Source organism: Prionailurus bengalensis, chromosome B2, assembly GCF_016509475.1.
Source record: "Prionailurus bengalensis isolate Pbe53 chromosome B2, Fcat_Pben_1.1_paternal_pri, whole genome shotgun sequence".
Classification (NCBI taxonomy): domain Eukaryota; kingdom Metazoa; phylum Chordata; class Mammalia; order Carnivora; family Felidae; genus Prionailurus; species Prionailurus bengalensis.
The window spans coordinates 136,098,301-136,125,782 of NC_057349.1; the positions used below are offsets into that span (position 1 = coordinate 136,098,301).

Here is a 27,482-nt window from a genome sequence, read left to right on the forward strand (position 1 = left end):
AATCTGGTAGGGAATTTTAAGCAATTGCACAGAAACTCCCCGAGCTTTCCCTCAATTCTTTCTCCAGATTAACGTTAACAATTTTGTCGTCATTTGTGTTTCTCCAGCTTCCAATTGTAGAAAAGATAAGAACCATCGCGCAGGCTGTATATGGAGCCAAAGATATCGAACTGTCTCCTGAGGCACAATCCAAAATAGATCGTTACACACAACAGGTAAGAGTTACACTTTTAAGGGGGGGGGGAAAAAAAGTCCACCTGTGGCTCGTAAAATGCTCACTTTGACTTAAGGACTGATATTTGTCTCCCCAGCTGAACTCAGCCCAATCTACTTAGTCCACAGAGATTGAACTGATATCCCTGGGTAGTTTGTTGATTACAAATAGAACATTATAGCAAAGGTGTATATCCTCTGAAAGATACATCGTTGACTTTGGTGGTTGCAAATTGTCCAATATGCATCGTATGTGTGATGTCGTGTCTGTGACGGGATGGTTCATCCCTCCCGCTCAGCCAGGAGCATTGAAACTTGGATGTGTGGCTGTGGAGTCGGATTTGGATGATTTCTGGTGCTTCCTGTTCTTTGCAGGGCTCTTACTCCCTTAGGAATGTTAGCACCGTGCCAGGTGAGGCAAGGCGTCTGTAGTGCAACTTACAAAGCTGGGGGCTCTTGGTGTTCATTTTTTCTGCAAGTGGTTCATTGGCTTGGGGCCGAGATTGCCCACCAGAGTCGAAGGCTCTGTCATCTTCTAGAGAGTGACAAAGACAAGTCAGCAAACAGCTGTGAAGGTGGCTGGGAGTCAGCAGCCTGAGTCCAGTCCTACGATGACCATCATTCATGGACTCTGCTGCGGCACGGTCAGCCACCTCGACCAAAACGACCGTATGCCTCGAATGCTCCCTCCACTTTGCTGTGATGTGATAGAGGTCAAAGCACTTCCAGAGCTGGCTGGCGAAATGACTTCATTTATGAGTATCATTGATCTCTTTTTTAAAATTCCCGACCCCTAAATCCTATTTGTAAATCATATTTTGACTTTTTTTTTCATTTTTTTTTTTTAACGTTTATTTATTTTTGAGACAGAGAGAGACAGAGCATGAACAGGGGAGGGGCAGAGAGAGAGGGAGACACAGAATCGGAAGTAGGCTCCAGGCTCTGAGCCGTCAGCCCAGAGCCCGACGCGGGGCTCGAACTCACGGACCGCGAGATCATGACCTGAGCCGAAGTCGGATGCTTAACCGACCGAGCCACCCAGGCGCCCCATATTTTGACTTTTTGATAAAAACTACCAATGCCGGCCAGAGTACTCTCCCAGGTTTGGTAAGATAATTAGCAACTCATGTTTTCTTAGAATTTTCCACGTATGCCCTCAGCTTGTGCTTTTAAAAAATAAATGGATCCCACAAATTGCTGTACATACTGGCATTGTTCTGCAGTGAAATTTCACTCGTGTGCAATGAAATGAGTAAAGTAAGGTCATTGTCATTCATCTTTTTTTTTTTTTTTACGTGAGTTTAAAATAATGCTTAAGGATCATTATTTATTCTAGTGTTTGTTTTCGGCATTAAAACTTATTGTTTATATGAAGTAATATGCTACTAGTATATACCCTGTTTGTTTTTTGTTTCTTTAAATATCTGGAGCGGCAAAATATTACACGGGCAAGCCTACATCAGCTCAAATTATTTCATTCGTTGAATGATCTCTGAAACCCAAAATTCTGGCCCCCATTTCTGTAGAGCAATTGTGATTGTCCCCCAGCAGACTTCTGATCAGCATATGAGACTATTCTAGCATTTGAAAACAGACCAGCCCCACCCTCCAATTGAAAATATTGGAAAATCTTCCAAATAGTTTTAAGTTGAATCATAAGAAATTCTGCATGTGTTACCTCTGAAGATTATATTCCTTTTATCCCTACCAACTGACTGAAGAGATATTCCTTAAAAGTTATGTGTCCAGTATGTGGTGGCCATTAATTAGCAAAGTCTCCGAAGAGACACTATGTACCCTTTAATCAGAACCAGGCTGCAAGGACACTGTCCTTTTTGTGAGACCCCACATGTGACTTCCTGCCCTTTCACCTTTGGAACTCTGGGTCAGGCATCGCCTTTGGTCCTCAAAAATAAGAGTCTTAAGTAGTGACCTCATCTTAGTTCATATAATGTAATCGCAGATCAAATAACCATGATTCATAAACCAACACAAAGGGACCCTTTGCTTCCCGACAGCCTCCGAGAATGAGTGAACACGACTGAAAGCCTCATTACGGAGCCTTTCTCCATTTTTACCTTTCTGAGTCCCGGATATTAATATCCTTGGAAATAGTTTCTGACAGGGCCTTTGCTTCTCCTTTGCCTGAAAATAGCCACACTTTCCCCCAAACACACACATAATGCTGCCTTCCTTACGGAGAGTTCTCCGAAATAAACAGCAGGTACTTTCAGCCACGCGATGATCACGTGGAAATGAATTTTCTTCCCATCTTCTTGCCCAGTGAACGAGTAGTGACCAGCACCTGCCATGTGCCTGGACCTGAGCCTCGGGGATCGCGTGGAGTGCAAGTCAGACACATACAAGAAACTAACATCTGTGCTCAGTGAACACCTTTCCTTTCCTTTCCTTTCTTCCAGGGATTTGGAAATCTGCCCATCTGCATGGCAAAGACTCACCTTTCTCTGTCTCACCAACCTGACAAGAAAGGCGTACCCAGAGATTTCATTTTGCCCATTAGTGATGTCCGGGCCAGCATAGGCGCTGGGTTCATCTACCCTCTGGTCGGAACGGTGAGTAACATTCTCCGGAAACCTTCCCCAGGCTGTGTTGTCCTGATGCCTTAAATCCTTCTGTTCTGCCAACGCTTTGCAAATCGGGTGTTGGGAATTAATAGTATTTGCTGTTTTTCTAGACATTCTCTTCTACCATGTAAAACACCTCTTCCGTCGTGGTTTGGGTTTTTCTTTCTTTTGTTTTTTAAGTCGTGTGTTCAGGATCCCTTGAGTCATAAAACTGATTCCCCTCATAGAACATGGAAGAGAATAACTTGGTGGAATTCAGTCTGATATTTAAATGGTGGAATGGCTTAGTATGGTGCCTCGGGACCTTTTTCACATTATCGTACTCAAATGATAAGATTTTATTCTAGTCAGATAATGGAGGAGACTGCTCATGCCAGACAGGACCTGCCCAGCACCTCTAAAAGCTGGCAAAAATCCAGTGTTTCAATCCAACACATGGCTCTGTTGTTATTATGTAAACAAGCAATGAATGGGCCAAAAGTAGATTAAAAAGCGCAGAATCTTTCCCTTGACATTCACATGTTTCATCTAATATTGGGCAAGATGTTTTCAATAAGCATTTCTTGCATTCTCATTGCATGTGAGGCATGGCGATACTCTGAGGAGCACAGGTTTGCATAGCACAGAGGCATCTAGAAAGGGTGGCGTTGGCATGCTGAATGCCCTCAGCACAGGGGCGGCGACAGCCGCTTTGGCCCGAGGTGGATGAGGGAACACGGTATGTGGAAGAAGAGAGTCGAGAGTTCTTCGTAAGAGCTCTGAACTGGGGAAACAGTGAATTTCAACTCAGGGGCACAGAAATACAAGACAGACCCAGCGTGGTCCAGCGTGGCTGGGGTTGGACGGGCCGGGGAGTCTGAGAAATGGCTCAGGGAGAGCAAGACCGGGCCAAGCTGTTGCGGAGCTCGACTGTCGTCGGTGGGAACTTGGGCTTTTCTCCTCGGCGCCCTGGGGAGTCACTACAGGGCGGTTTCTGAGTTTGTTTGTTCGTTTTATTTTTGTAAGAGGAAAAATGTGATCTGATTTTTATTTTAGAAAAATAGCCCCGCCAGCAGACGGAGCATGGTTAGAGGGCTGAGAGCCAGAGGTAAATGGCAATCGTTCAAACTAATATGGAGAGACGAGGAGAATGCAAGACGGATTTTAAGGGCGGCCACCTACCTGTGGGGCCGGGGGAGGGGCACTTGCCGCCTGACTGTGGATGGCGGTGCCGTGGTCACAGAAGGCGCACGGGGAAGGCAGATTGGCCGGGCCTAGATGAGTGTGGCGTAGATGTGGAGAAGTGCGGGCGTTAACGGGACACGTAAAGTGGCCTGTGGATCTGTTAGAAATGCAGACATAACACTCGGAGGAGCAGGAAGCAAGGCCCTTGAGAGTTGTAAGAATGTAGATGAAGGCAGAGCTTGAACAAGGGGAGAAGCACGGAGAAGCACGAGAGACCTGAGAAGAGGGTGAAGGACGACCCTCCAAGCACGTATAGGGACACCTGGGTGGCTCAGTCGGTTGAGGATCTGACTCTTGATTTCGGTTGAGGTCGTGATCTCACGGTCGCGGGATGGAGCCCCGCTTGGGATTCTGTCTCTCCCCCTCTGTCTGCTCCTCTCTCTCTCTCTCTCAAGAATAAATAAATAAGGGCGCCTGGGTGGGACAGTCGGTTAAGCGTCCGACTTCAGCCAGGTCACGATCTCGCTGTCGGTGAGTTCGAGCCCCGCGTCGGGCTCTGGGCTGATGGCTCAGAGCCTGGAGCCTGTTTCCGATTCTGTGTCTCCCTCTCTCTCTGCCCCTCCCCCGTTCATGCTCTGTCTCTCTCTGTCCCAAAAATAAATAAAAACACGTTGAAAAAATAAAATCTTGTGGACAGTAAACAAATATACGCTGTGGATCTTCTCCCATCCCAGCTAATACCACCAGGCCCACATGTGAGACCAGTTCTGGGAAGTCAGAATTCTGGAGCCGCCACTCATGCGGGAACACTGACGAATGACTAGTAGGAAAATGAATGTGAGGAATGGCGTTTGGGGGGCGGCCGCAGGCCCGCAGTGTCCTGAAGAGAGCCCCGGGCTGCCCTGTGGTGCCCCCAACCGCAGGGCCAGGCCAGGAACCGTCAGTGAAACAGTCAAGTGTGAGGACACAGGAAGGAAGCAGTGCCTGACTAAAGAAGTTCCTGGAGGTCAGGAAGCGGTCACGTGTAGTTGGTGGCCTTAGCGTCCGCTTTCTATGACAGCGGGAAGTTGCGCGTGTATCAGGGCAAGCGCACCGTTGGAGGCCAGGATCGCCTAATAAGGGCTGGTATTTACTTTTACTTGACCCCATTCTGGGCCCTGCTACGGTCTTTTGAAATGCTTTGAACATTCATCACCCGTGTGGGAGACACAGTGTAGTAATTTCCTGCTGAGATGACTGAGGGAAAGGGAATGGGGACACCGGAGGGGCTGGTTCATGCAGGTGGGAAAATCCTAGCATCCTGAGTCACTCTTACTCTTAATCACGAAACATGTGCTTATTTGAGTTCTTTTTTTTTTTTTTTTTAATTATTTTCAATGTTGATCTTTGAGAGAGGGACAGAGCACGAGTGGGGGAGGGACAGAGAGAGACAGAGATACAGAATCCTGAAGGAGGCTCCAGGCTCCGGGCTGTCAGCACAGAGCCCAACGTGGGGCTTGAACTCACAAACCACGGGATCATGACCTGGGCCAAAGTGAGACGCTTAACCGACTTGAGCCACCCAGGTGCCCCCTGAGTACTTTTGAAATACATATCCATCTATCCACTCCAGAAAGAAAGGCCAAACTGAGACCTCAACATCAGAAAGCTTCTCAGTTTTTCTGCAGTGTTCATTCATTCATTCATTCATTCATTCATAAAACCACGTGGAGGCGAATAAGATCAAGTCCTTCCCTAATGGGCCTTCTGCTATACCGTAGTAAAAGAAATCATACAAGTACAGGAAGCTGTAGGCTTTATGACAAAGGAGAAACAGCCCCCAGCTATGTAGTAGGTTCCAAAGTGGCAAATGTGAGTATAGACAAGTCTGTCCTCAAACAATAAACGTCTCCAGCCCTGATGACCTTGAGCGATCACGCGGTGACATGTCTGGGGAATTCAGTGTTCCCCCCTCCAGATTTAGCTTTGTGGATATTGACTGTTTAACCCCCTGTCTTTACTTATAGGCCAGAGGTTTTTTTTTTTTTTGTTTTGTTTTTTTTACCACTTAATTACTTCATTTCATCATGTTCTATGTAGTTATGACACAATACACTAATAATTAGAAATATCAGTAACTGCTGTAGCCGCTTCGCTAGTGGCTTCCACTTCCCCGTCTGTTTGTATAGAAGCACCCGAGGCAAGGATTACTAGCTTAGGGACCTTCGGCTCAGCTACCACTCTTCCCTGCACTCTCGGTGTTTCTCATCTTGCCGTAGCTACTTTTTCCTTCGCAAAATCTCGGTCTCCATTCCCACTAAACACCATATATATTCTTGCTTCTCCTTAATGACATAGTTGTATGTTACTTCAGGCGTATTCTTGAAAGCTACAAACCATACAAGATTCCTGAGCAGATTATCACTACTTAGTGCATCTCCTTCTAAGACATTGTTTAGCAAATACAGGTTCTTGATGTGGGAAGAAAAGAGCAAATTGTTTTCAAGATTTTCCTACCCTGGATTCCATGGATTACCCTGTTAACGTTATATTTCCGAAATTCTTTCAAAGCTTACGGTTTATCGTGTTCAATCAACCTAATAGCTTATTAAATTTCTCCAAAACAATCTTGTGCCAAAAGAAATTCAGCAGGTGGTCTTTCTCTTCTGGTCACATTGTTTTGATATTGCCTTTAGGTTTCTACAGTTTACAGGGGCTCTTTAATCATTTGGCATAAATTGCATGACGTAAAATTATTAGCACGTAAGCAAAGTACATGCCATGATATTACTGAGAAGTAAATTACACTCCACTTGGAAAAAAAACTAGGAAGACACCAAAATGTTAACATTGGGCTGCAGTAGTAGAAACAGCTTTTTTTTCTGTACTTTTCTGCTTATTTCAGTATCTGCATTGAGCATGTGTCCCTTCTATACCATGAAAACGCAATGAATAGGCAAGTGATAAACTAAAAGTCCTTGGGAAAAAATGTTTAACTAGGGCCATTCAGTTGCCGGGGAGTCAGTAGTACTCTGTGCGCAGCAGGTGGCACCTGCCGGGTCGCGTCGTCTGCCCATCCCAGCTGCCTTGCCGTGTTCTAACACCTGTAAAGGTGAGACCCTGAAGGCAGGACAGAAGGGCTAGGGTGTCGTCGTAAGAAATGCACTCCTGAGTGTGGTGCGTCTGGTTCTGTCTAACGTTTGCCAGCCCCAGACTCTGCTAAGGAAATGCGAGATCGAGGTGTCAAACAGTCGGCGTGGAGAAATGTCCGGCTCTGTGAATTCCACCCCAAGTCCATTTGATGTCAGCGTTCGGTGTATCCCACTCTTCTCCTTTGATGTCGCACTGAGACTCCCAAAGAACATAGAAGTCCTCCTGTGCTGAGATCCCCCTGACAGAGAAGTCTTCTCTATCGACCAACATGGGACATAAAATTACGACAAGATGACTCTTCGGGCCAAGAACGTGGGCTAGAATTTTGGACATAAGCAGACTCACGGTTGATATAGAAGGGATTAAGACATCATAGGGCGTTGATATGCTGGTCACTGCCAGGGAGGGCGTTTCGGGAGGCAGAGTGGATACTTGGAACTGTACAGAAAAAAAGCTAAGTGCTTTCACCCCACAAACTGATGAGATGGGGGGACTAGGAAAGGCAGCAACTCAGGGCTCCCCTGTCCCTTCCTCCTCCCTTCACTTTGGTCCCTGGGCTCTTTCCAGAGCAGAGTATTGATCACGGGCACTGCCTACGTGTTCGTGCGTTTTTTGCTCCTGTCGCGACTGGCCTGGCCTGGACCCATCACAGTGTGCAAGTCTGTCCAAGAAAGAGGGACCAAAAGATCAGCGCCAAAGCACGCAGTTTACCGAGCGAGCACATGAACGCGCACTGGTGTGGCCTTCATTTCCACTCTGACCTGACCCGACCCGGCCACATCTGTGCCCAGGTGCGCCGCTGACCACATCGCTTGGCTGGGCTGTGGAAAGCAGGAAACCGCCGCCGTGTCTTTGGGAAGTGAGTGATGTCATCCACAACTCATGCTGGGTGGAGACTTACTGGCCTGGGGGGTGCAGGGGGTGGGAAGGTAGACTGTGGCCCCACCCAGCTAAGCCTCGGCCCCGCTTTGTTCTTTCTCACGTTTCGGCTAAGCTCACTTTGTTTTCCGTTCTACTCCCTCTACTGTAAAAGTATGTACTGAATGTTTAGTTTCCACTGGATCCGATTCAGGTCAGCGATGAAGTTATTCTCAAGCGCGGTGGGGATACGTTCTCTCCTCTGTGCGCCGGCCCCACTTAGGGATGCATGGTCATAAACTGGCTTCACTCGGTTAAGCGTGAAGGTGAATTAATTCAGCCTTTGTAGGTTCAAATCAAATGCATCGCTCCTCACATTTTCCAGAGATTTACGGCCAGTTACATGGTGAAAAAATTAAACATTCACTCCCCAGGCTGCACTTTAAATGCAGTGGATAAGCAGCCGTGTAGTAAGGGGCTCACTGTCGCGTGACATCACGCATCCCTCAGCCCCAGCGCATCGCTCGGACCCTCAGAAGCTACAAAATCACCCCCTCGTTTCACTCCCTCCCCTCCCTCTCTGCCTTTCCACCTTCCCACCCTACCTCCCACGAATAAACAAAGAATTCCGAACTTATTTCTTTTAAGTCTCAGCACACAGCCTTCCTATCTCCCCCTTGTCCTCAGCCCTGGTTACCCCAACACCTGAAATAAACCAGACTCCTGCCCTGCTCACGGGTCTCCCTCCCCATCTGGCCTCCTTCTCTGTGTCATGCCCTTCCTCTCCTTCCCTGGGGATCTGATTCGTTTCCTCTCCCCACCCGGCACGGGTCCCCTTCTCACTACCCTGCCTTATCTCTACATCAGAATTTCCTGCTTTCTCCCGAACATGCCTTCCTCCAGCACAGGCAGCCACTGGCTTCCTCTTACAGTGACGTCCCTGCAGCATCCCCGCGGGCTGGCTGGTTGCTTTGTGAGCACACCTTCCTCCCCAGGGTCCAGAGGCCAGCCAAACATGTGTCTGTCGTCCTTGTCTTCCAGTGTGACATGTTTTAGGGGAACGGAAGGTGGCCGGCAGCGTTCTCGATTTCCAGAAACCGTTTATCACATTGACAAGCTTTGTGACTCATGAAAATGGCGTTTGCTTCTCTAGCGCATGAGGTCATCTAGGTCTCGTCCATTTGCTTAGAGGGTCTTTTCTCCCCTGGTGTGACGCTAATTTATTTTTAGCATAAATATAAAGTCACTTTAACTGGAATCAGCTTTGGCTGGATAATAAGCCAAGTGATAACGGTATCAGAGATCTCTGTCATCGAGTTAAATTTTTAACCTGTTATTAATCCCCACGTGTTGGTTCTTTCTTACTTTCTACAAACCTAGAAGAGGTGCTTGTAGCACTTAGTGTCCAGCCCTACAGTCGGCATATTTATCTTGTGTTTTCTCGAGGGACTGGTGAAATACTGGCCCCTTCCTCCTCCACTTCCATCTCCAGCCTGCTTGCTTTCTCCCTGTGTTTAGTTTGGATTCAGGGCAGAAACTGACGGTCGAGGCCCACCCCAGTTCAGAACTTCCGAAAGACACCCATACAATTATCTGGTCCTCACGGAGCTTTTCTTTACTGTGCCTCTTTGTTGCATTTGTTATACTTGACTATCACAGTGTTTAGTAAGAGGCTTATAATCAGAAGCAGCTCAGTCATTTCTGCATGGGAAATTAAATCCATACAAACCAGATTCCAGCTTTCCAAACTAAAGGGCCCAGTGCTCCTCAGAGTCATTTTTAGGGTGTGGAGGGAATGGATAAATGGAAAGAGGGCTAAATTTATCGGACATCTGGCACACTTTAAACCTACAGTTATGGGGCACGTGGATGGCTCAGTCGGTTAAGCGTCCAACTTCCGCTCGGGTCATGATCTCACAGTTTGTGAGTTCGAGCCCCGCGTCGGGCTCTGTGCTGATGGCTCGGAGCCTGGAGCCTGCTTTGGATTCTGTCTCCCTCTCTCTCTGCCCCTCCTCTGCTCGTGCTCTGTCTCTCTCTCTCTCTCTCTCTCTCTCTCTCTCAAAAATAAATAAAACATGAAAAAAAATTAAGCCTATGGTTATAGTTTTCAAGGAAAATATAATTGATAATATCTGAAGTCATGGCAAGCTGCAGGCCTGACCTTAATTTATCCATCCATGTATATCAGATTAAGTGTTAAAAAACATAATTAACCTATGATGTGTCTCCATTAAATATTTTCTGTTTATCACTTCTGAAAGAAAGAATGGTCATCTTTCAGCCTTTCATATCACTGAAAACTCAAAACATTTTATACCAGCGAGAATCACAAATCTAATTTAATCAGGGAACAAATATAACTATAAAGTCCCTAGAAGACCCATAAAGAAAATTCACAGACTCATTGCCAACCCCCTATAAGAATTTGCTGGTATGCCTGCATTAGGTATGCGTAATACAGGCACCACGTTCTGGTAAGGAGGAGACCTGGGGCTGGAAACGTAAGTTGCTGCAGCGATCACGGACCTCCATCTTCTGTTTGAGACTCATTCGAACCCTAAGAAAGCTCTAGAGAGTGTAGGACCCATGTAAGTTACCTACCATGCTTTCTTGCACCTTTCAAAATCCATCGTCCAGTTCCCAAACCCGTCTGTGTTTCTGCTCTGAAAACCGACTTATCAAACCTCCAGACCCGCCCCCACAACTGGCTCTGGGGAGATGGTGCCCCCGGGCCACCTGCTCACCTCCGGTTCCTCTGTCTCTCACTCGGTGCCACCCAGCTGAGATGCATTGCAGTTCATTCCTTCGGGTGTCTGGGCTCGTCCCACGTCGCCTTGCCCAATATCTCCTGTTCCTCCAGGCCCGCCTCTACGAACCATGTCTCCAGTTCCCTTGACCTTTCCACAACTGGAAGTCCAGCAGAGAACGTATGTTCGGAGCTGCCCAAGTGTGTTGGTCGCCTGCCAACGCCACAGAGAGCAAGGGAATTTTTAAGGAAGGCTCTGCCCATGTGAACTCACCATCGGTAGACTCCCAGACTTAAGTTCCAGTTGGGAGAAGCAGTCTTGTAAGGAGCTCATACCCCAGGCTCTAGTGCCCACCAGCCCTATCTGCTCATTACTCCACCTTTCCCAATCGCTGCCCTAGCCTCTCTTCTTGAACCAGTTACTGACCAGCAGTAGTATAAACCAGCCCAAATATATTTTTATTAATGTGCTTACATACGGACGTGCAGCTCAAGGATCCCTCCAGATGGTATCGCTTGGCGGTATGGCCGTTTGCGTGGAAACAGTTTATCCGCATTTTGCGTGGACGTATCTGGTCCTCCTTGAGGGTGCTCCTTCTTCCCCTCTCCGTCCTCCTCCTCATCACCATCATCATGATGGCTTTAACCGTAGGTCAGACGCTCTTCCCAATGTTTTATATAGATGACTCATTACTCTCCATATCAGCCCTCTGAGCATGGTTGGTGGGAAGTGGCAAAAGAAAGTTCTAGTATTCTGAATATTAAAGCTTACGAGATCTTCACCCAGGAATAACTTAGATTTTACACATCGTGATATTTTTCTTTGCATAGGTCAGCACGTGTGTTTTCATGATGCCAGGTGTGCTAAGCCCTGACACACATAACAAAGCATAAAACGTGATGCCACCCCTAGGGGGAGGGGACCGTTTGGATAAATAAGGCATCAGCATTTTAAAAATTACAGCTAACAGTGTGTGCATTTACTTGCCAAAAGAAAGGTATAAATGACAAAGTGCCATGGAACTCCAAAGAAAGCGAAGGCCACTTAGGAGGACGATGGGTTAGAGATCAAGACTTTGAATGACATGCTGGGGTGCCCAAAGGCATTTGACATTTTGTGGGTAGAGAACCACGCTGGCAGCGATCTCCCGAAGGAGAGAGAGAGACTGAGGCCAGGAGACCTTGAGGGGCCTGTGCCAAGGCCCAAGTGAGTGTCATGGGCCCATGACAGGGGAGTGACCACAGGAGGGGAGAGGAAAGTGTGTGTGCTGGGAGACCGGTGGAAGTCGGAGGAGCCGACAAGGGATGGAATGTGAGGAAGGGGTGTAAGGTGCCTCCTGGGACCTAGAAGGACGGACCTGGAAAGAAAAGAGACAGCAAGCTGGTTTTGCAGTGAACATGGAATTACATGTTGTCTAAGGTGCCCGTTGAACTTCCTGTCAAGTCGTCTGTGAGACAGTTAGAAATTAGTTCCCAGAGGGGGCGCCTGGGTGACTCACTCAGTTAAGCATTCAACTCTTGATTTCGGCTCAGGCCGTGATCTCATGTTTCGCGAGTTCAAGCCCCGCATCGGGCTGTGCCCTGACAGGGTGGAGCTTGCTTGGGATTCTCTCTATCCCTCTCTCTCTGCCCCTCGCTGGCGCTCTCTCTCTCTCTCTCTCTCTCTCAATAAATAAACATAAGAGAAAGAAAGAAAGAAAGAAAGAAAGAAAGAAAGAAAGAGAAGAAAAAGAAAGAAGAAGGAAGGAAGAAAGAAAGAAAGAGAGAGAGGAAGGAAAGGAAGGAAGGAAGGAAAAGAAATTGGCTTCCAGAGTTCAGGAGAGAGGCCAGGGCTAACACTTGGAGAATTTTTGACGTTGGAACAATATACAGTCGTTAATTTCGTTCTGATTTAAAACATTGTCGTGTGTCTAATTTGCACTGTGCACTGAGGTTGCAAAGACCAGAAACCCCCAATCCCTGTCCCAGATGCTGGATGCTAGGGGAAAGCAGACAAAGTCGTGTGTCAGCCAAGTGCTGGGGGCACCAAGGTGCAAAGGGGACAGTAAGGACTCACATCTCCTGTCAGAAGGGGCAGCAATAGAGAGAACCCGGCAGTGCCCTTGAGATGTCCTGAAAAAGAGTGGTGTTTATGGAGGTCGAGGGCCAGGGTGAAGCCTTCCAGACAGAGCAGGGGCAGGAGCCCCCCGACCACAAAGGGCCTTAGCTGGGAGTTGAATGCCGTGGGAGTGAGCCATCAGAAGCCCTTGGCCACTGGCCCGATGTGAGCAGACCATCCCCAGACCTAGCAGTCTGTGGGAATGGTGGCCCCTGGGGGTGTGCAGGGCCACCTTCCGCGTGCCCGTGATGCAAGGTCTCCAGGCCATTCTTTGTGGTCTTTAAAACCGAGAAACAAAACCTCTAGCAGTTGTCACCACCCGGGCTGGTGGAGCCCTTTCGCAGAACGGATCTTGTACTAGGTAACCGCGCGGCCGGGAGGGTGAAAACGGGCAGCTCCAGGCTGGGTCCGGGGACAGATAGGTTGCTTCTGCATTCCAGGACCACCGGTGGGGAGAGCGGCGAAATGCGAGGTCTATATCCATGTAGTCATGGAGCCTCGGTAGTTTGGTTTCTGAGCGAGGTGTCATTTGCCGCGAGTCAAAAGCTTTTAGAGTTGCTTCAAACGACATGACACAAATAAAGCGAATCATCCTACAAATGAAGGAAGGAATCTGTTCTGTGAGGCGCCGGGCGTTATTTGCCTGACTTGCACAGGTATTTCCGATCCGTTACAGTCCTCCACTTTTATCTTGTTTGCTGCCCTATGACAGTTATTATAAGTCCACTGGGACCACCACCGAGTTTCCATTAGCTTTCCTCACTTTTTGATGGCCTGGCTGAGGCTCCTCCCAAACGGCAAAGAGTCAACTTGTCATCAAACCTATGAAATCACAATGATACGTGAAAGATTCTCTTCGAGCAGTGAAAAATCCTGACTGCTGCTTGCTCGTCTAAGGGACAGTTTTTAGTCGTCTACCGCAAATACGTGTTACAAGGACTGGTCTACGAAACGTCAACTTGATGGTGGTGGGTCCAGCTCCCAGATCCATTATGGCGTTGGCCTTTCTCCCCTAACGAGTTTGGCAGATTCCTTCTTTGTAGTCCTTCATGCTGATTAAAACCTATTTACTTATACTTTTCACATGGGTAAAGATCATTGAAGAGAGGGCTGTAAGTTCTATATTCTTTATAATAACCGTAACTGAGTTTCTTCAAGCTGTTTTGACAGCCGAAGGTCATTTTAATCTTGATAAGTTTGTCATAAAGAATGGAATGTGCTCCATTTTGGAAATGGAGTCATTTTGGCAGGAAGAGACAGGAGAGACCCCAAACCACGTGACAACGGGATTCCAACAGGGCATCTATTCCGCTTCTCTGAAGCCCCCTTGGTTTTTATTCGAGGCATAAATCGGAACCTTATATCTTTCTTTGGAGGAGGAAGTACTTCAGACAGGGAGGGGGAAAAAAAGAAAAAGACCGGTGTCGCCACCTCACTGGGAAAAGAACAGAAGGTCCGGGAAGAAGACGTGACATTTACTGATAACAACTTCAGACAGATTCTTCTCTTATTTGGACAGCAAATAGTTAATATAGTATGTGGAAACCATGATGGGGACCCCCCCCCCCCCCGCCGCCACCAGCACTAAAAGAACACATGCCCATAAATCCTGCCCTGGCACTTCTTCGTGATCACAGAAGAGTCAAGCTGGGGACAGTGACAGAGTGTCCAGTTCTTCTCAAGTGCACCAGCCTACTTTGCACCTTTCTGTGACACCCCGTCCTCATCCCCGCGCTATCAACATGCAGACGCTGCTTTCCACGTATCACAACTTTAAACTCAAAAACTCTGCCTACAATAGTTCAGTTAATTTTCATAGGTCCTCAGTGTAACTCTCTTTTTTTTTTTTCCTGTACCTTGTCTATGGCGCACGTGAGCAGACCTCTCCTAGCCCCCAGACGATCCACCCTCTTCTCCTAAACGGAATGTGTAATTTTATTTTTTTTTAATTTTTTTTAATCTTTATTTATTTTTGAGAGAGAGACACACACAGTGAGAGCAGGGGAGGAACAGAGAGAGAGGGAGACACAGAATCCGAAGCAGGCTCCAGGCTCCGAGCTGTCAGCAGAGAGCCCCACGCGAGGCTCAAACCCATGAACTGTGAGATCATGACCTGAGCCAAAGTCAGACGCTTAACCGACTGAGCCACCCAGGCACCCCCGGAATGTGTAATTTTAAAAAGATTCATTGAACAGAAGGTTAAAGATACTAACGTCTGGATAGTTTCAGGACCAGAATGATTGTCCCTAAACATAGACAGTGTTTGTATGTTTATAATGTTTAACGACTTGGAGAAACAATTGATTTGTTTAGTGGGAAAATACATGAGGTTCGTAGCACATAATGTCAACGATGTAAAAATGCATAGAAAAGCAGCTAGAAAGAAAGGGATGCTTACATAAATTATAAGGATAATAAAAAAATGCAATCAGAGCAAACATTCACTGAGCACTTACTGATGCCAGGCCGCATTCTGAGAAATTTGTATGTATTGATTCACTTAACACTCACTGCGCCCTTTCCAGGTGGGCGACATCGCTGGCTTTGTTTTACACACAGGGAAACCAAGGCACAGAGAGGTTAAGTAACTTGCCCTAATCAAAGAGCTAGTAACTGTCAGAGCCCCCATTATGGGAGCAGATGGTGTCCCAAACCATACTGCTTGATATTCGTTAATTCCATACAGTCTTTAAAATTGTGTGAGTCAGGGGGCACCTGCGTCGCTCCGTCAGTTAAGCATCTGACTCTTGCTTTCAGCTCAGGTCATTATCTGGTGGTTGGTGAGCCCCGCGTCGGGCTCTGTGCTGACAGCTCAGAGCCTGGAGCCTGCTTCAGATTCTGTGTCTCCCTCTCTCTCTGCTCCTCCCCCACTCACACTCTGTGTCTCTCTCTTTCTCTCTCAGAAATAAATAATCATTAAAAAAAAAAAATCTTTAAAATAAAAAGGTAAACTTTTAATTGCGATATGTTGGGATTTTCCTGTGGCTTTTCTAGTTAAAACCGTCCCTTTGAGTCTCTTTGAATATCAGCCGGAATAACATTAGCCACTTCTTCTCTTAGTGTTTCTGTCACCCATTAGTTAATGTGTTTGTGTCAGGTCCAGAACTGTTCTCAAAGGTGAGGCCTGGCCTCCGTCTCTTGGGGATGGATTGGTCATCCCTGTAGGTGAGAGACTGGGTTTGGCTCCTTGATGGAACCCTACCAGCCACATGATCGATCTGCCAGGCGTAGGAACACGGCATGGTAGAAGAGATTCACCCCCTGCCTTTGCCAGAGATGAGACGCTTGAGCTATCAGCTGCCTGACTTTTTTTCAGAGGCGTGCCTGGGAAATGGTATTTCTGGAGGATTTTTGGAAGACGCTGCGGTCTGTCTGTGCCCCTGGAACGGTGCACTCTTTCGAGGGACACTGGTGCTGCGCAGAGCAACTTGCCACTGCGGGACACCGTCCTCTTACCTGGGGCGCCTTCCAGGGAGCTCACAGGAGAGGGTCCTCTGGGCTCAGTAACTTCTGTGCGTTCCATTTACACTTTCACACGGCGATTTCTGGTGTAGTGCTCACAGCTCCGAGCTAGGGGACCTGCGAGCTTGTCCTCCCCTAGAAAGTAGCCAGTGTGGTTCTGTGATGAGTCCTGGGAGGGCAGGAACCACATCCTGTTCGTCCGAGTCCCAAACGCCAGACTTCGCACACAGTAGGTTCCCGTTATTGAACGAATTTCTAAGTGACGATGACATTTTGAAGTTCCTCACTTCGTTGTCTGTGCGGCTGCCCTCAGAGAGTGAAAATACATTTTCAAGGCACATCCTAGGCCTGCGTGTTTTCCCCCTTTTTGCTTCGGTTCACAAGAAGCTCTAAAACCAATAAACAGCTCGGCTCCAGTAATCGTACGATGCCCGGACCACACACCCACTGCCTAACTAGATCTTGACTTTTATTCAGCTTCTATCTCCCACGATCCTGACTTCTGTCGATCTAATCTTTAGGTTTTACTAAAAGCTAAACTTCTGCAAGTCCTTTGCTGAAAACCTCGGTCTTCCGGAACAGACATACAGATTAGGAGGCAAACGTAAATAATTGTCCCCCACCAGCGTGTTCTAAGACCAAAGAGATCTAGACTTAAAATAGACCCATACATAGACACATGTATTCCTACCTTATCTTTCTCAATTAAAACACTCCAGGAAATAGTCTTCTCTCTTTGAGGAAAGCAGAACACAAAATCCTCACCCTCCTCTGCCACTCAGCAACAACCCGTGGCTTATAGACTGAGGGTTTCAGTTTCTTGTTATCATTTCGACACCTAGTAAGAGCTTAAGCTGATTGACCACGTTGATGAAATCTAAGTAGCTTCACAAAGAGAGTTTAGAAAGATGTGTGTCTGCTGCAGCTTGACGCTCTGGGAGGGTCAGAGCCGTGTTGGGGTTCGTGGAGGAACAGGAAGTATGGGAGCACTGAGTGTAGGCGTCTGTCCCATCTGTTTTGGGCTCTGGTATGGTGGCAAAGGCTGCACTTGTGAGCTTACGCGAAGCGCCTTCGGGATGCTTTGCGGAATTGTGTTTCGCTTGCTCACTCTTAAGGTTGACCTACAGGCTGACAGCCATCAAAAGTCATTAATCTGTTTCACCTTTGCAAATTTTTCAATATGATAGATGGCAATTAGCCTACAGAAGCCCATTCAACCCCCATGATAGAGCTGTGTCCTGAAAATTATGGTTGGTGGGGGGAGGGCTGGGGTGTCATTTGTCCCCCAAGAAGGAAAGGGCGTGATTCGCGCACACCCCCGACCCTGTGCCCACAGAAAGCGCTGGTCCCCTCCTTTCCCCGGATTCCTGACGCCCCCTGCATGGCCTTGTGGGTGTGGCCAGGCCAGTTGTGTGGAGGGCCACCTACAGGTGTGCACCAAGGGTGTGTTTTTTTACTGTTTTAGCTTATTGGACAGCAGTTTACCAATATTATACATTTTACAACCCTTCTTTTTTTTGTTTGTTTCCTTTAAATCCAAGTTAGTTCATGTATAGTGTAATGATTTCAGGAATAGAATTTAGTGGTTCATGTCTTACACATGACACCCAGCGCTCATCCCAACAAGTGTCCTCCTTAATACCCATCACCCCTTTAGCCCATCCCCGACCCAACACCCCTCGGGCAACCCTCAGTTTGTTCTCTGTATTTATGAGTCTCTTATGGTTTGTCCCCCTCTCTACTTTTATATTATTTTTGCTCCTCTTCCCTTACGTTCATCTGTTTTATATCGTAAATTCCACAGATGAGTGAAGTCACTGGATATTTGTCTTTCTCTGACTGACTTATTTCACTTAGCATCATACCCTCTAGTTCCATCCACGTAGTTGCAAATGGCAAGATTTCATCCTCTTTGATTGCTGAGTAATGTTCCATTGTACATATATGTCACATCTTCTTTATCCATTCATCAGTCGATGGACATTTGAGCTCTTTCCATACTTTGACTATTATCGATAGTGCTGCTATATAGACATCGGGGTGCATGTGACCCTTCGAATTAGCACTCCTGTATCCCTTGGATAAATACCTAGTAGTGCAATTGCTGGGTTGTAGGGTAGCTCTGTTTTTAATTTCTTGAGGAACGTCCATCCTGTTTTCCAGAGTGGCCGCACCAGTTGGCATTCCCACACAATACTTCTAAAGGAACTTTTTTGTTTGTATTGATTTTTTTATTTTTTAATGTTTATTTCTTTTGAGAGAGAGAGAGAGAGAGCATGAGTGGGAGAGGGGCAGAGAGAGAATCCCAAGCAGATTCCACGGTGTCCGCGTAGAGCCCAACATGGGCTCAAACTCACGAACCGTGAGATCACGACCTGAGCCGAAATCCAGAGTCAGAGGCTTAACCAACTAAGCCCCCCAGGAGTCCCAAGGAACTTTTATTTTTAAAGCAAAAGACAGCTAATCAGTGCAAGGCAGAATGGTGCAGTACTGAGTACACTGAATTGGGACATTTGTACTAGAAGCTTTGCCTCTGCCACAGAGCAAACCCCTGTACCTCTTAGGTGGGGTGATGCCCCCTGGTCCTGTCAATTTTAAGCCTCTGTATTTCTCAACTGGATTTGGATTGGTGTTTTATAAAGTCAGAATGGAAAATTTAAGAATGGTCTTTTGTATGAGAAAGGACAACTCCAGAATTTATGAGAAATGTTGTAAAACCTAGCAGGTACTGTCCTAAGATTGAAGCTTTCCTCTTACCGTTTTGTTAAATAGTTTTCTTTCCTGGAAATGATTAGAGGTGGTGAGGATTTCCCGCTGATCAAACTACATGGAGATTGGCGTGTCCCAGGGCAGCTCCTCGAGTGTCCTTGCCACTACATTTAGGACCCTCACACCGGAGACCAGCTGTGCTCTCTGTCCTGTGGGCACATATAGATCAGCCACGAGATGGGAAGAGAAGGCTCTTCCTCAGTGTATTACATAATGCACCAGGGAATCATCCGTTTTATTTATGAGGAAATCATTGCTTCCAGTGGATTTTGGCTTTGCTTGGTTCCAGACTCAAATCCTTCATGTAATGTAGGGAGGGAACAGTAGAGACTTGGAGAAAGATACTAGGATTTAAGTGAAGGGCAAAGCAGGCCAAGGTCAGTCAGCGGACATCTCTAAGATAAACAGAACTGAGTTTGTGGGAAGCAGTTCAGAAAAATCTGATCAAAAGAACTCAGTTAATATTTACATAGTGGAGAATTAAATTCATTGCCCCGCGTGGGATACGGGCAGCAGAACTTATAGGACCACCTGGAATTTAGAGTAGGGGGCACTGAGGAATCAGATTTTGTTGTTGTCACCAAGAGAACCCAGGTGAGAGAGTTCTCTCATCTGAACTGATTCTCTCATTGACTAACCTTCTTCCTTTAGACAAACTTTAGATGCTCAGGCAAACAGTGATGATTCATTAGGCAGTTCGAGCGAAACGGATGCATCACCGTGCAAACACACAAATGCCTTATTTCTGATTCACTCACTCGATATTTATTGAAAAGCGCTGTGTACTAGGGCATGAGAAAGAACAAACAGAACAACAAAGGCCTGGACCTCGCCCTCAAGGAGTTCAAAGGCTTGGCGACCGTTAAATATAGAGACCCTTGAAAAGCTGAGAGCTCTTGCCCTCTGAGCGCAGGTAGCACCGAGGGCTGGCTGGCTGGCTGACCTGGGAGGTCAGGCTGAGCGTGGAGTTGCCTCAGCCCGATTGTGATGGATGAGAACAAATTAGCCAGGCGACAGGGGACAGGAAGGCAGCAAGCATAAAGCGGCAAGGCATGAGAAAGCATTGCTAACGTTCTATGTTAACAGTGATCACGTGTGCAAGCAACAAGATTCAGAGGAGTGTGAGCAATGACACTGGGCAGGAAGGCAACACCCAAGTCATGCGAGGCCCTGGGGGAAGGTTCGGAGTCAGCGCTTTATTCTGCAGGGCCTGGGGATTTGAAGCAGAGCAATACATATCATGACTGTGTTCACATTTTAGAAAGATCACCCAGGCAACAGTCCAGAGGGTGGAAGAGAGATTAGAGGCGTGAAGGCCTAGTAGGTGATAGTTGTTACAAAGGCAAATACACGCGTCTAGGCTGAGGTCTAGCGAGATGAGAGGAGGCAGCCGGTGGGTCGAGTGACCTGGGCTGTATGAACAGGAGACGGGAAGAGAGATTCAAGAAGGGCTCACGCTTCTGACCCCGTCCTCCCTTAGGTCTGTTTGTCTTTTACTTAGATAAGCAGTGCAAAGAGGAGCAAAGAGCTTTACAAGGAAGATAACTGTGTTGGGAGAGCCCAAGACCACCCTCAGGCTCCATGAGACGCCAGAGTCACAGACTCTGCAAACAGTCACGCTCAGGGCTGTGGTTTATGACAAGGGACACAAACACAGTTCGCAGAGGGAAAAGGCACATGTAGTCAAGTCCCGGGGACTCCAGCCGCGAGCTTCCAAGAGTCCTCTTCCAGTGGAGTCACACTGGACGTGTTTAATCCCTCCAGCATCGAGCTGTGACAGCACGTGTGACATGTAGTCTGCCAGGGAAGCTCATTAGACACTCGGCGCCTGGGGTTTTTTTCTGGGGGCCAGCCGCATAGGTACCCTCTGCCTGGCATGTACCGAATTCCAGACTCCAAAAAAAGAAAGCAGGTGCTCGGGGTAAACCGTGTTGCGAGCCACCGTGAGGAGTCAGAGAATGGCAGGGACCCTCCCCAGATCCAAGTTCCAGGCACCAGCCTTGTAAGCAGGCCTGATGATGGCGTTCCCGGGCCTGCCGTGTTAACCGTTTTCTGCACGATAACGAATTGAGCTTCGAACACGTTGAGTGAAGCATTTGTTGTTAGTTCAAGTGAAGACGTTCACTGGACAACGGGGCATCGGATCTAGGGTACAATAAAGAAATCTGTGCCCTAAATTCAAGATTCTGGAGTCGTTAACAGTTCAAAATAGTTATTAAAACCAAGGTCAGAGAGTGAGAAAGCCCAGCGTTGCGGTTCTGCAAATCATCGTGCTACAGGTCCCGTTGTCCCAATACATAAACGAGAAAACGGAGGCCCCTCAACGTGCCGTGGGTGCACGGTCTTCTGTTTCACGTCTGTCTTTCCGTGATGCTCTTCCCATCATACCACACCGTCTCTCAAAACGCAGAGTCATGCATTGTCCATAAATAAACAAAATGGCATTTAGATTCTAAAGCAGACCCTTTGTAAGTTTGCTTCACGCAAGCCTGATTCTTGGAACCTGAAAAGTCAAGCTGGTCACCTCCAGGCCTCCACCTGGAAGGGGTTTCTGAGCAGCCTCTAAGCCGGCGACTCATGTCCAGTCAACCCGGGTTATCAATAAATTACTAAGACCTATTTCTCCTCTTTACTCTCGTGTCTGTTCAATAAACACTTATGTTTCCAGGCACTCTGTTAGCCATACTTCATATCCTGGGCCAGCAGCGAGATAGACAGGTTAGGAGTATGTTGGGGCAACATAGTATGATACACAGGTTAGGAGTATGTTGGGGGCAAGAGTGCGCAGGGCGACCCCCTGGATATGGGAAATGAAGATAAGTCAAACTGAAAACCAGTTAATGATTTGCCTGAAGTCCCGATAAAGGATAAGGTGGAACTTGAAGACTGTAAAATGAGGTTGCTGCATATTTATTCAGTTTTGGATTTCATTCTTGGGTGGCCTAAAACTTGGATAGAGCAGAACGAGAAAGCAGTGGAGACTGCCGTTCTGCGAGATATCCCTTGAGTTCAACGCACGTCACTTGGCTTTGGTTCTCGGAAGTAACCTTGCTGCCTAAAACCTTCACCTTCTCTGATGTCCACCCTGGCCTTCTTAGGGCTAGATTGGATGCATTTACCTGTGTCGGCTACTTTTTGTGTGGTTATTAACCGGCAATTTCGCATGACTCTAGGTTGTCTCCAGGGATACCATAAGGTACATACAAAATCAGACTTAATGGTAGAATGTCGATTCGAAACACAGGCTGCAGTCACCTGTAGCATCTCAACATAGATACGAAAAAACAATCAAAATACTTCCCTCTCGAATCTTTATTCCTATCTGAGCTTCGTTTGCTGTCTCACTTGTCATCAAAACAGTCTTTGTTCCTTCAGCTCTCCAACGTGATTAACTGACACTGTGCAGCATAGCCTAGGAAGAAGGCTGAATATTTTGTAAGATGAGTAATCCAGTTAAACGCCCATCTCTCTTTTCTTTTATATTTTACCAACAAATATGTCTTATGCAGATGTAAGAGCGATTTGCTTATTTCCCTGTTCAAACTTTTGTGCTTTTAGCATCGCATGTTTGCTTTCCGTGAAGCAAGCCAAAAATAATATTGACAAATTCATGAAGCCTTGCATTTAATACTGTTGCAGGCTTATGCAAATGTAGTTAGACATTGAAGCAAGTAGGATTAAACACCCCAAGTCAAGAATGGGAAGGGGGAAGTCACAGCAGCCGTCATATTATATTATCTGGCCTCAAATTGAAAATTAATGAAGTATTTGAAAAGATACCTTTAAAACCAAAGATCTGAATGTGTTCCGGGTTTGTTGTTGTTGCTGTTGTTGTTGTTGTCCAAGAGGGCAATAATTTGAATAAAGCACAGCATAATATTACAGTTGCTGCAAGGAGTTGTGACATTTTGAGGAGTTTAAACAATAATCAGTATGTCTTTGTCATGAATCTTTCCACTGGGACCAGACCACTCCTGGATGAACTCACAGATCAAGAGTTTCTCAAAATACATAATCAAATTGTTTGTCTTAAAAATATACTGTTTTAAAGTCTTGGAAAATGAAAGAATGAAAAGAAGGTTAATTTTTGGCAAAAATCGTCCATTTGAGGAGTTGTCTTTGTTAAAAAACACTTTTCGCTTACGGACTTCGCCTCCAAAAAATTTGCTTTGTTTTCATAAATCTAAAATGTTTCTCTTTATGCCATTTCTTAAATTCCTGATAAATTCCCTTGAAGTGTTAAATTGTTTTTTAACTTGGAAAAAGGGGGTTGATATTTTTTTTCAATTGAATGAAAATCGGTTTAATACTCACCACTCTCCAACAACAACAACAAAGTAAAATATTAAACCAAATCATAGCTTATAACTTTTGAAGATAGCAAATGTTTGCTAATCCTGAAGAGTGTGTTAACATTCTTAAATGACCTCCTGCACATTTGTTTACAGTTTTGTACCTTTGATGTGACTTAATAGGAGTGTCTGAAATGCCACTCCCGGCGAACACCAAGGACAGGTTAGCCAAAGAAAGAGATTTTCAGGCAAGCGAATGAGCCTGCAGGGGACCCGGGCCCCTGGCAGCTTCTGATTGCCTTCCCACCTCCTTCCAGCACCTTCCGTCTCCAGGGCAAGCGCAGGGGCATATGACAGAGTCACCCCTAGCCAGTGAGGGCTGGCACTCGCTCTCAGAACTCCGTTTTAGTTGCAAATGAGAGCAGCTCAACTCAAACTTATGCAAAAGGGGGGAAGAAACTGACCCAAATAACAAAAACTTCTAGAGTTGTCTGGCTCTAGGCACAGCTGAGGTCAGGGTTCTGGCTTTTGCTCTCCGTTTGTCAGCCTGGCCTCCCTCGGACGGATGCCCTGCCTATCAAGGAGTGACCTACTTCACACTTAAAACTCACTGTCTTGGGGCGCCTGGGTGGCGCAGTCGGTTAAGCCTCCGACTTCAGCCAGGTCACGATCTCGCGGTCCGTGAGTTCGAGCCCCGCGTCGGGCTCTGGGCTGATGGCTCAGAGCCTGGAGCCTGTTTCCGATTCTGTGTCTCCCTCTCTCTCTGCCCCTCCCCCGTTCATGCTCTGTCTCTCTCTGTCCCAAAAATAAATAAACGTTGAAAAAAAAACAATTTAAAAAAAAAAAAAAAACTCACTGTCTCGGAGGAAGAGGAATCTCCTCTGTCCTACCATCTGCATCTCAGGGTTCAGGAATCCCCTGACAGGCCCCGTTTGCCTCATGTCCCAGCCCTGACCCCATCACTGCGGGCAAGACAGAGGCAGACCCACCTACACCACGTGAGGTGGCCTCTGCAGTTACAGGAAAACCAGGATAAGAGTGCTTGTCAGGCAAAAATCCCAAAGGCTGTGTCTAGTCCGTGGAGCAAATAAATCAAGCACCTCCCATAGTCGAAAACTATGATCTGTTTATTATCTGTTATTATCTGTTAATTTTTTTAAACATTTATTCATTTTTGAGAAACAGAAAGAGACAGAGCATGAGCAAGGGAGGGGCAGAGAGAGAGGAAGACACAGAATCCGAAGCAGGCTCCGGGCTCCGAGCTGTCAGCACAGAGCCCAGTGCGGGGCTCGAACCCATGAACCATGAGGTCGTGACCTGAGCCAAAGTCAGATGCTTAACCAGCTGAGCCATCCAGGCGCCCCTTATCTGTTTAGTTATAGGCAGAGGTTGACGGATATGAAATACGAAGTCTTTTAAAAGCCTGACACTCAATGGATTCTGCCCATAGGAACTCATTTTCTACTTCAAAAAGAAGTCCCCATACTCATAAAGGTTGGATAGCATTTTTTTTTTTAATAACGATTTGCCTTAAAAAGAACCACAGAAAAAGTGGGTCGATCCTTAGTCTATTGCTGGCCCTTCCAAAAAGTCAGCTGCCAGCGTGCATCTTTGTTGGGATGATTGAGGACCCCCAGCCCCGTAATGTGTGTCCTCTCAAACTTAACGTTTCTCATCTTATTCCCACAAAATTCCTACCTCTGTTCCTCTCCTTCCCTTCCTGCTCCGCATTACATATGCATATGTATACACATGTTAACAGCAGTGTATGTAGATCTCCGTAGTACATTTGAGTAAGTGTTAAAAGCGTAGCAATTTCATGATTATAAAGTCAACTTCTATTAGTTTGAGCACTTACACATATCACACACGAATCCTTTTTTTAAAATCACAATTTTTGGGGGGCACCTGGGTGGCTCAGTCGGTTGGGTGTCTGACGTCAGCTCGGGTCATGATCTCGCGGTTTGTGAGTTCGAGCCCCGCGTCGGGCTCTGTGCTGACAGCTCAGAGCCTGGAGCCTGCTTCGGATTCTGGGTCTCCCCCTCTCTCTCTCCCCCGCCCCCTCCTCTGCTCATGCTCTGTCTCCCTCTGTCTTAAAAATTAAATAAACATTAAAAAAAATAGAATCACAATTTTTTTAGGTTCCTAAGGAATATGTGACACTTATTCCCTGCTAACGCTGGAAATAAGATCGCATGTTAAACTTGAGTTACGTAGGTGACTGTATATGGCAGCACATATCTGCGGGTACTTGGGGAGGGAAATCTCTCAAACCCAGTGACCCAGGCCCACCATGTGGTCTCACTCCTTCTCCAGGAATTGGAACCTCGTGGCAGTCTGGCGGCTTGGCGTCCCCATTAATTCCTTTCTTTCTGCTGTGGCGCAGACCCCAGCCACGTGAACTCTGACTGTGTCCCATGGATTGCCCGTGGGCTCCAGTGCCTGGAAACAGTGGATGGTTATTTCTGATTGCACGTTTGCAATTTTTGGTGAGGTTCTAAGGGACATCCACGTAGCATTGAGAAACAAGTTTACTCTCAGGCATGGCTGCATAAAAGAGGTGATTGATGCTAACCAGATAACACAGTCCTGATTCACTCCACTGGCAGCGGAGGAGGCTTCTGGGGAAACAAACCAGGATAACAGCTAGAATGCAGATCTCCTAGCAGTGCTGTGTTTTTGATCAGATCACAAGATGACAAAAGAAAGTTTATGCTGTCCCCCTGTCTGTGGCAACAGAGGCATGACCGACCGCCTGAACCCGCTGAAGTTAAAAAGCCACATTGTGACTGTGCGGGGCACCGATGCCTTGTGCCTAGTGACCCATTAAGGGGAACTTGAGCCAAGATCTTATCTTGGATGAAGATGGAGACACCTCAGGATTTTCCAGTATCGTTTTTCACTTTTATTCTTGGATGTGGTTAGTAACGCTACCGGGGCTTTCAAATCCTGACGCATTTCCTCATGGCTCCCAGTAGCTGCTGCAGATCAGTTTCTTGAACTGAGGATTCAGTTACAACGTCCATATGCTTCCCAGCCCACTCTCTGACCTTTGTTCTTTTTCAGGACTTTTTCGGGCTTTTAATGTTTCCATTCGCTAATCCCGGGAGACTCTGTCAATACTCTGAGTATACAGCCCAAGTTATTTCTTTCAAAAGTTAACTCGAAATTTCTTAAGCTTCTTGGGAATTGCATAAATTTTTTAACTTAAAAATCATTTACTTACAACGTGAAGACAGTGAAACTGGACAGAACAGGAACGCTACAATTTCAAGGACGGTCTTCCGTAGGCCAGAAAAGTAACCACTTTCCCCACACTTAGCATTGTCAACAGTGATACATTCATGGTTTGGACCATCAGTATCCTTAAGAATGACATCAATACTTGTCCACAGCCTTATTTCTTTTGAACTCGGCTCGGTTTCTTTGAAGCAGTGATCATGGTATCCAGCTTTGATTCCTTTCCTGTGGACCTGTGCCAGTGTGCCTGATTTCATTAAATTTTTGGAAAGGACTAAAACTATGGTATCGTCTTATTGCAGGTTTTGCATCAATCATAATTTGGGATGGTCTTGGTGAAAGACGAGGAATTCAGACGGGGATGCCGGGAAAGGCGGGGCTGGTGGTGGGGGGCTGGTGGCGGGGGGTTGGGGGGGGGTACATTGAGTACTAACTTCATATTTTAAGTTCAGCCACCTCTGCCCTTTGATATTTTCACTGTGGCTTCCTTCCAAAATGACTGCAGTCATAAGGTCCAAACCCAGGTACATGGAGATCACACTGGTTGGTCTTACTTAGGTCCTTTTCTTTTGAACCCCACACGGGGCTCCCCTGGCCCTCCAGGTTGTACAGCCAGGAGGAGTATATGGTAGGGCGAAGAACGGCCGAGTTGCTCTCTGGCTGGCATGATAGGCCAGAGGACTTTGAGATGTTGGCCATTCGTGGCAAACGTTAAATACAAAACCCATACAGTAGATTCTGCCTTCCTCTGGGCTTTTGCCCTTTACTACTCCTCACCCTTGATCAAATCCACCATTATATTGTTTTCCTGTTGCAGTCCCTTACCCTGGATTTGTAACTTGGATTTCTCCTTTAGGAAAGTGCCCTTTCCATTGTTAGCTGCACCACTGCCCTGTACCAACTGCCCTTCTTCCAGCAGGTCC

The 27,482-nt window shown here is 46.8% G+C and overlaps 1 protein-coding gene across 1 annotated transcript in view; it reads left to right on the forward strand.

Moving 5' to 3' along the window:
* MTHFD1L (methylenetetrahydrofolate dehydrogenase (NADP+ dependent) 1 like) overlaps window positions 1–27,482 on the forward strand; it is a 187,606-nt gene that overhangs the window by 132,742 nt on the left and 27,382 nt on the right. The window contains 2 exon segments of the mRNA XM_043592612.1: window positions 108–215; window positions 2,634–2,786. Of these exon segments, the coding sequence (XP_043448547.1) occupies window positions 108–215; window positions 2,634–2,786 (261 nt within the window).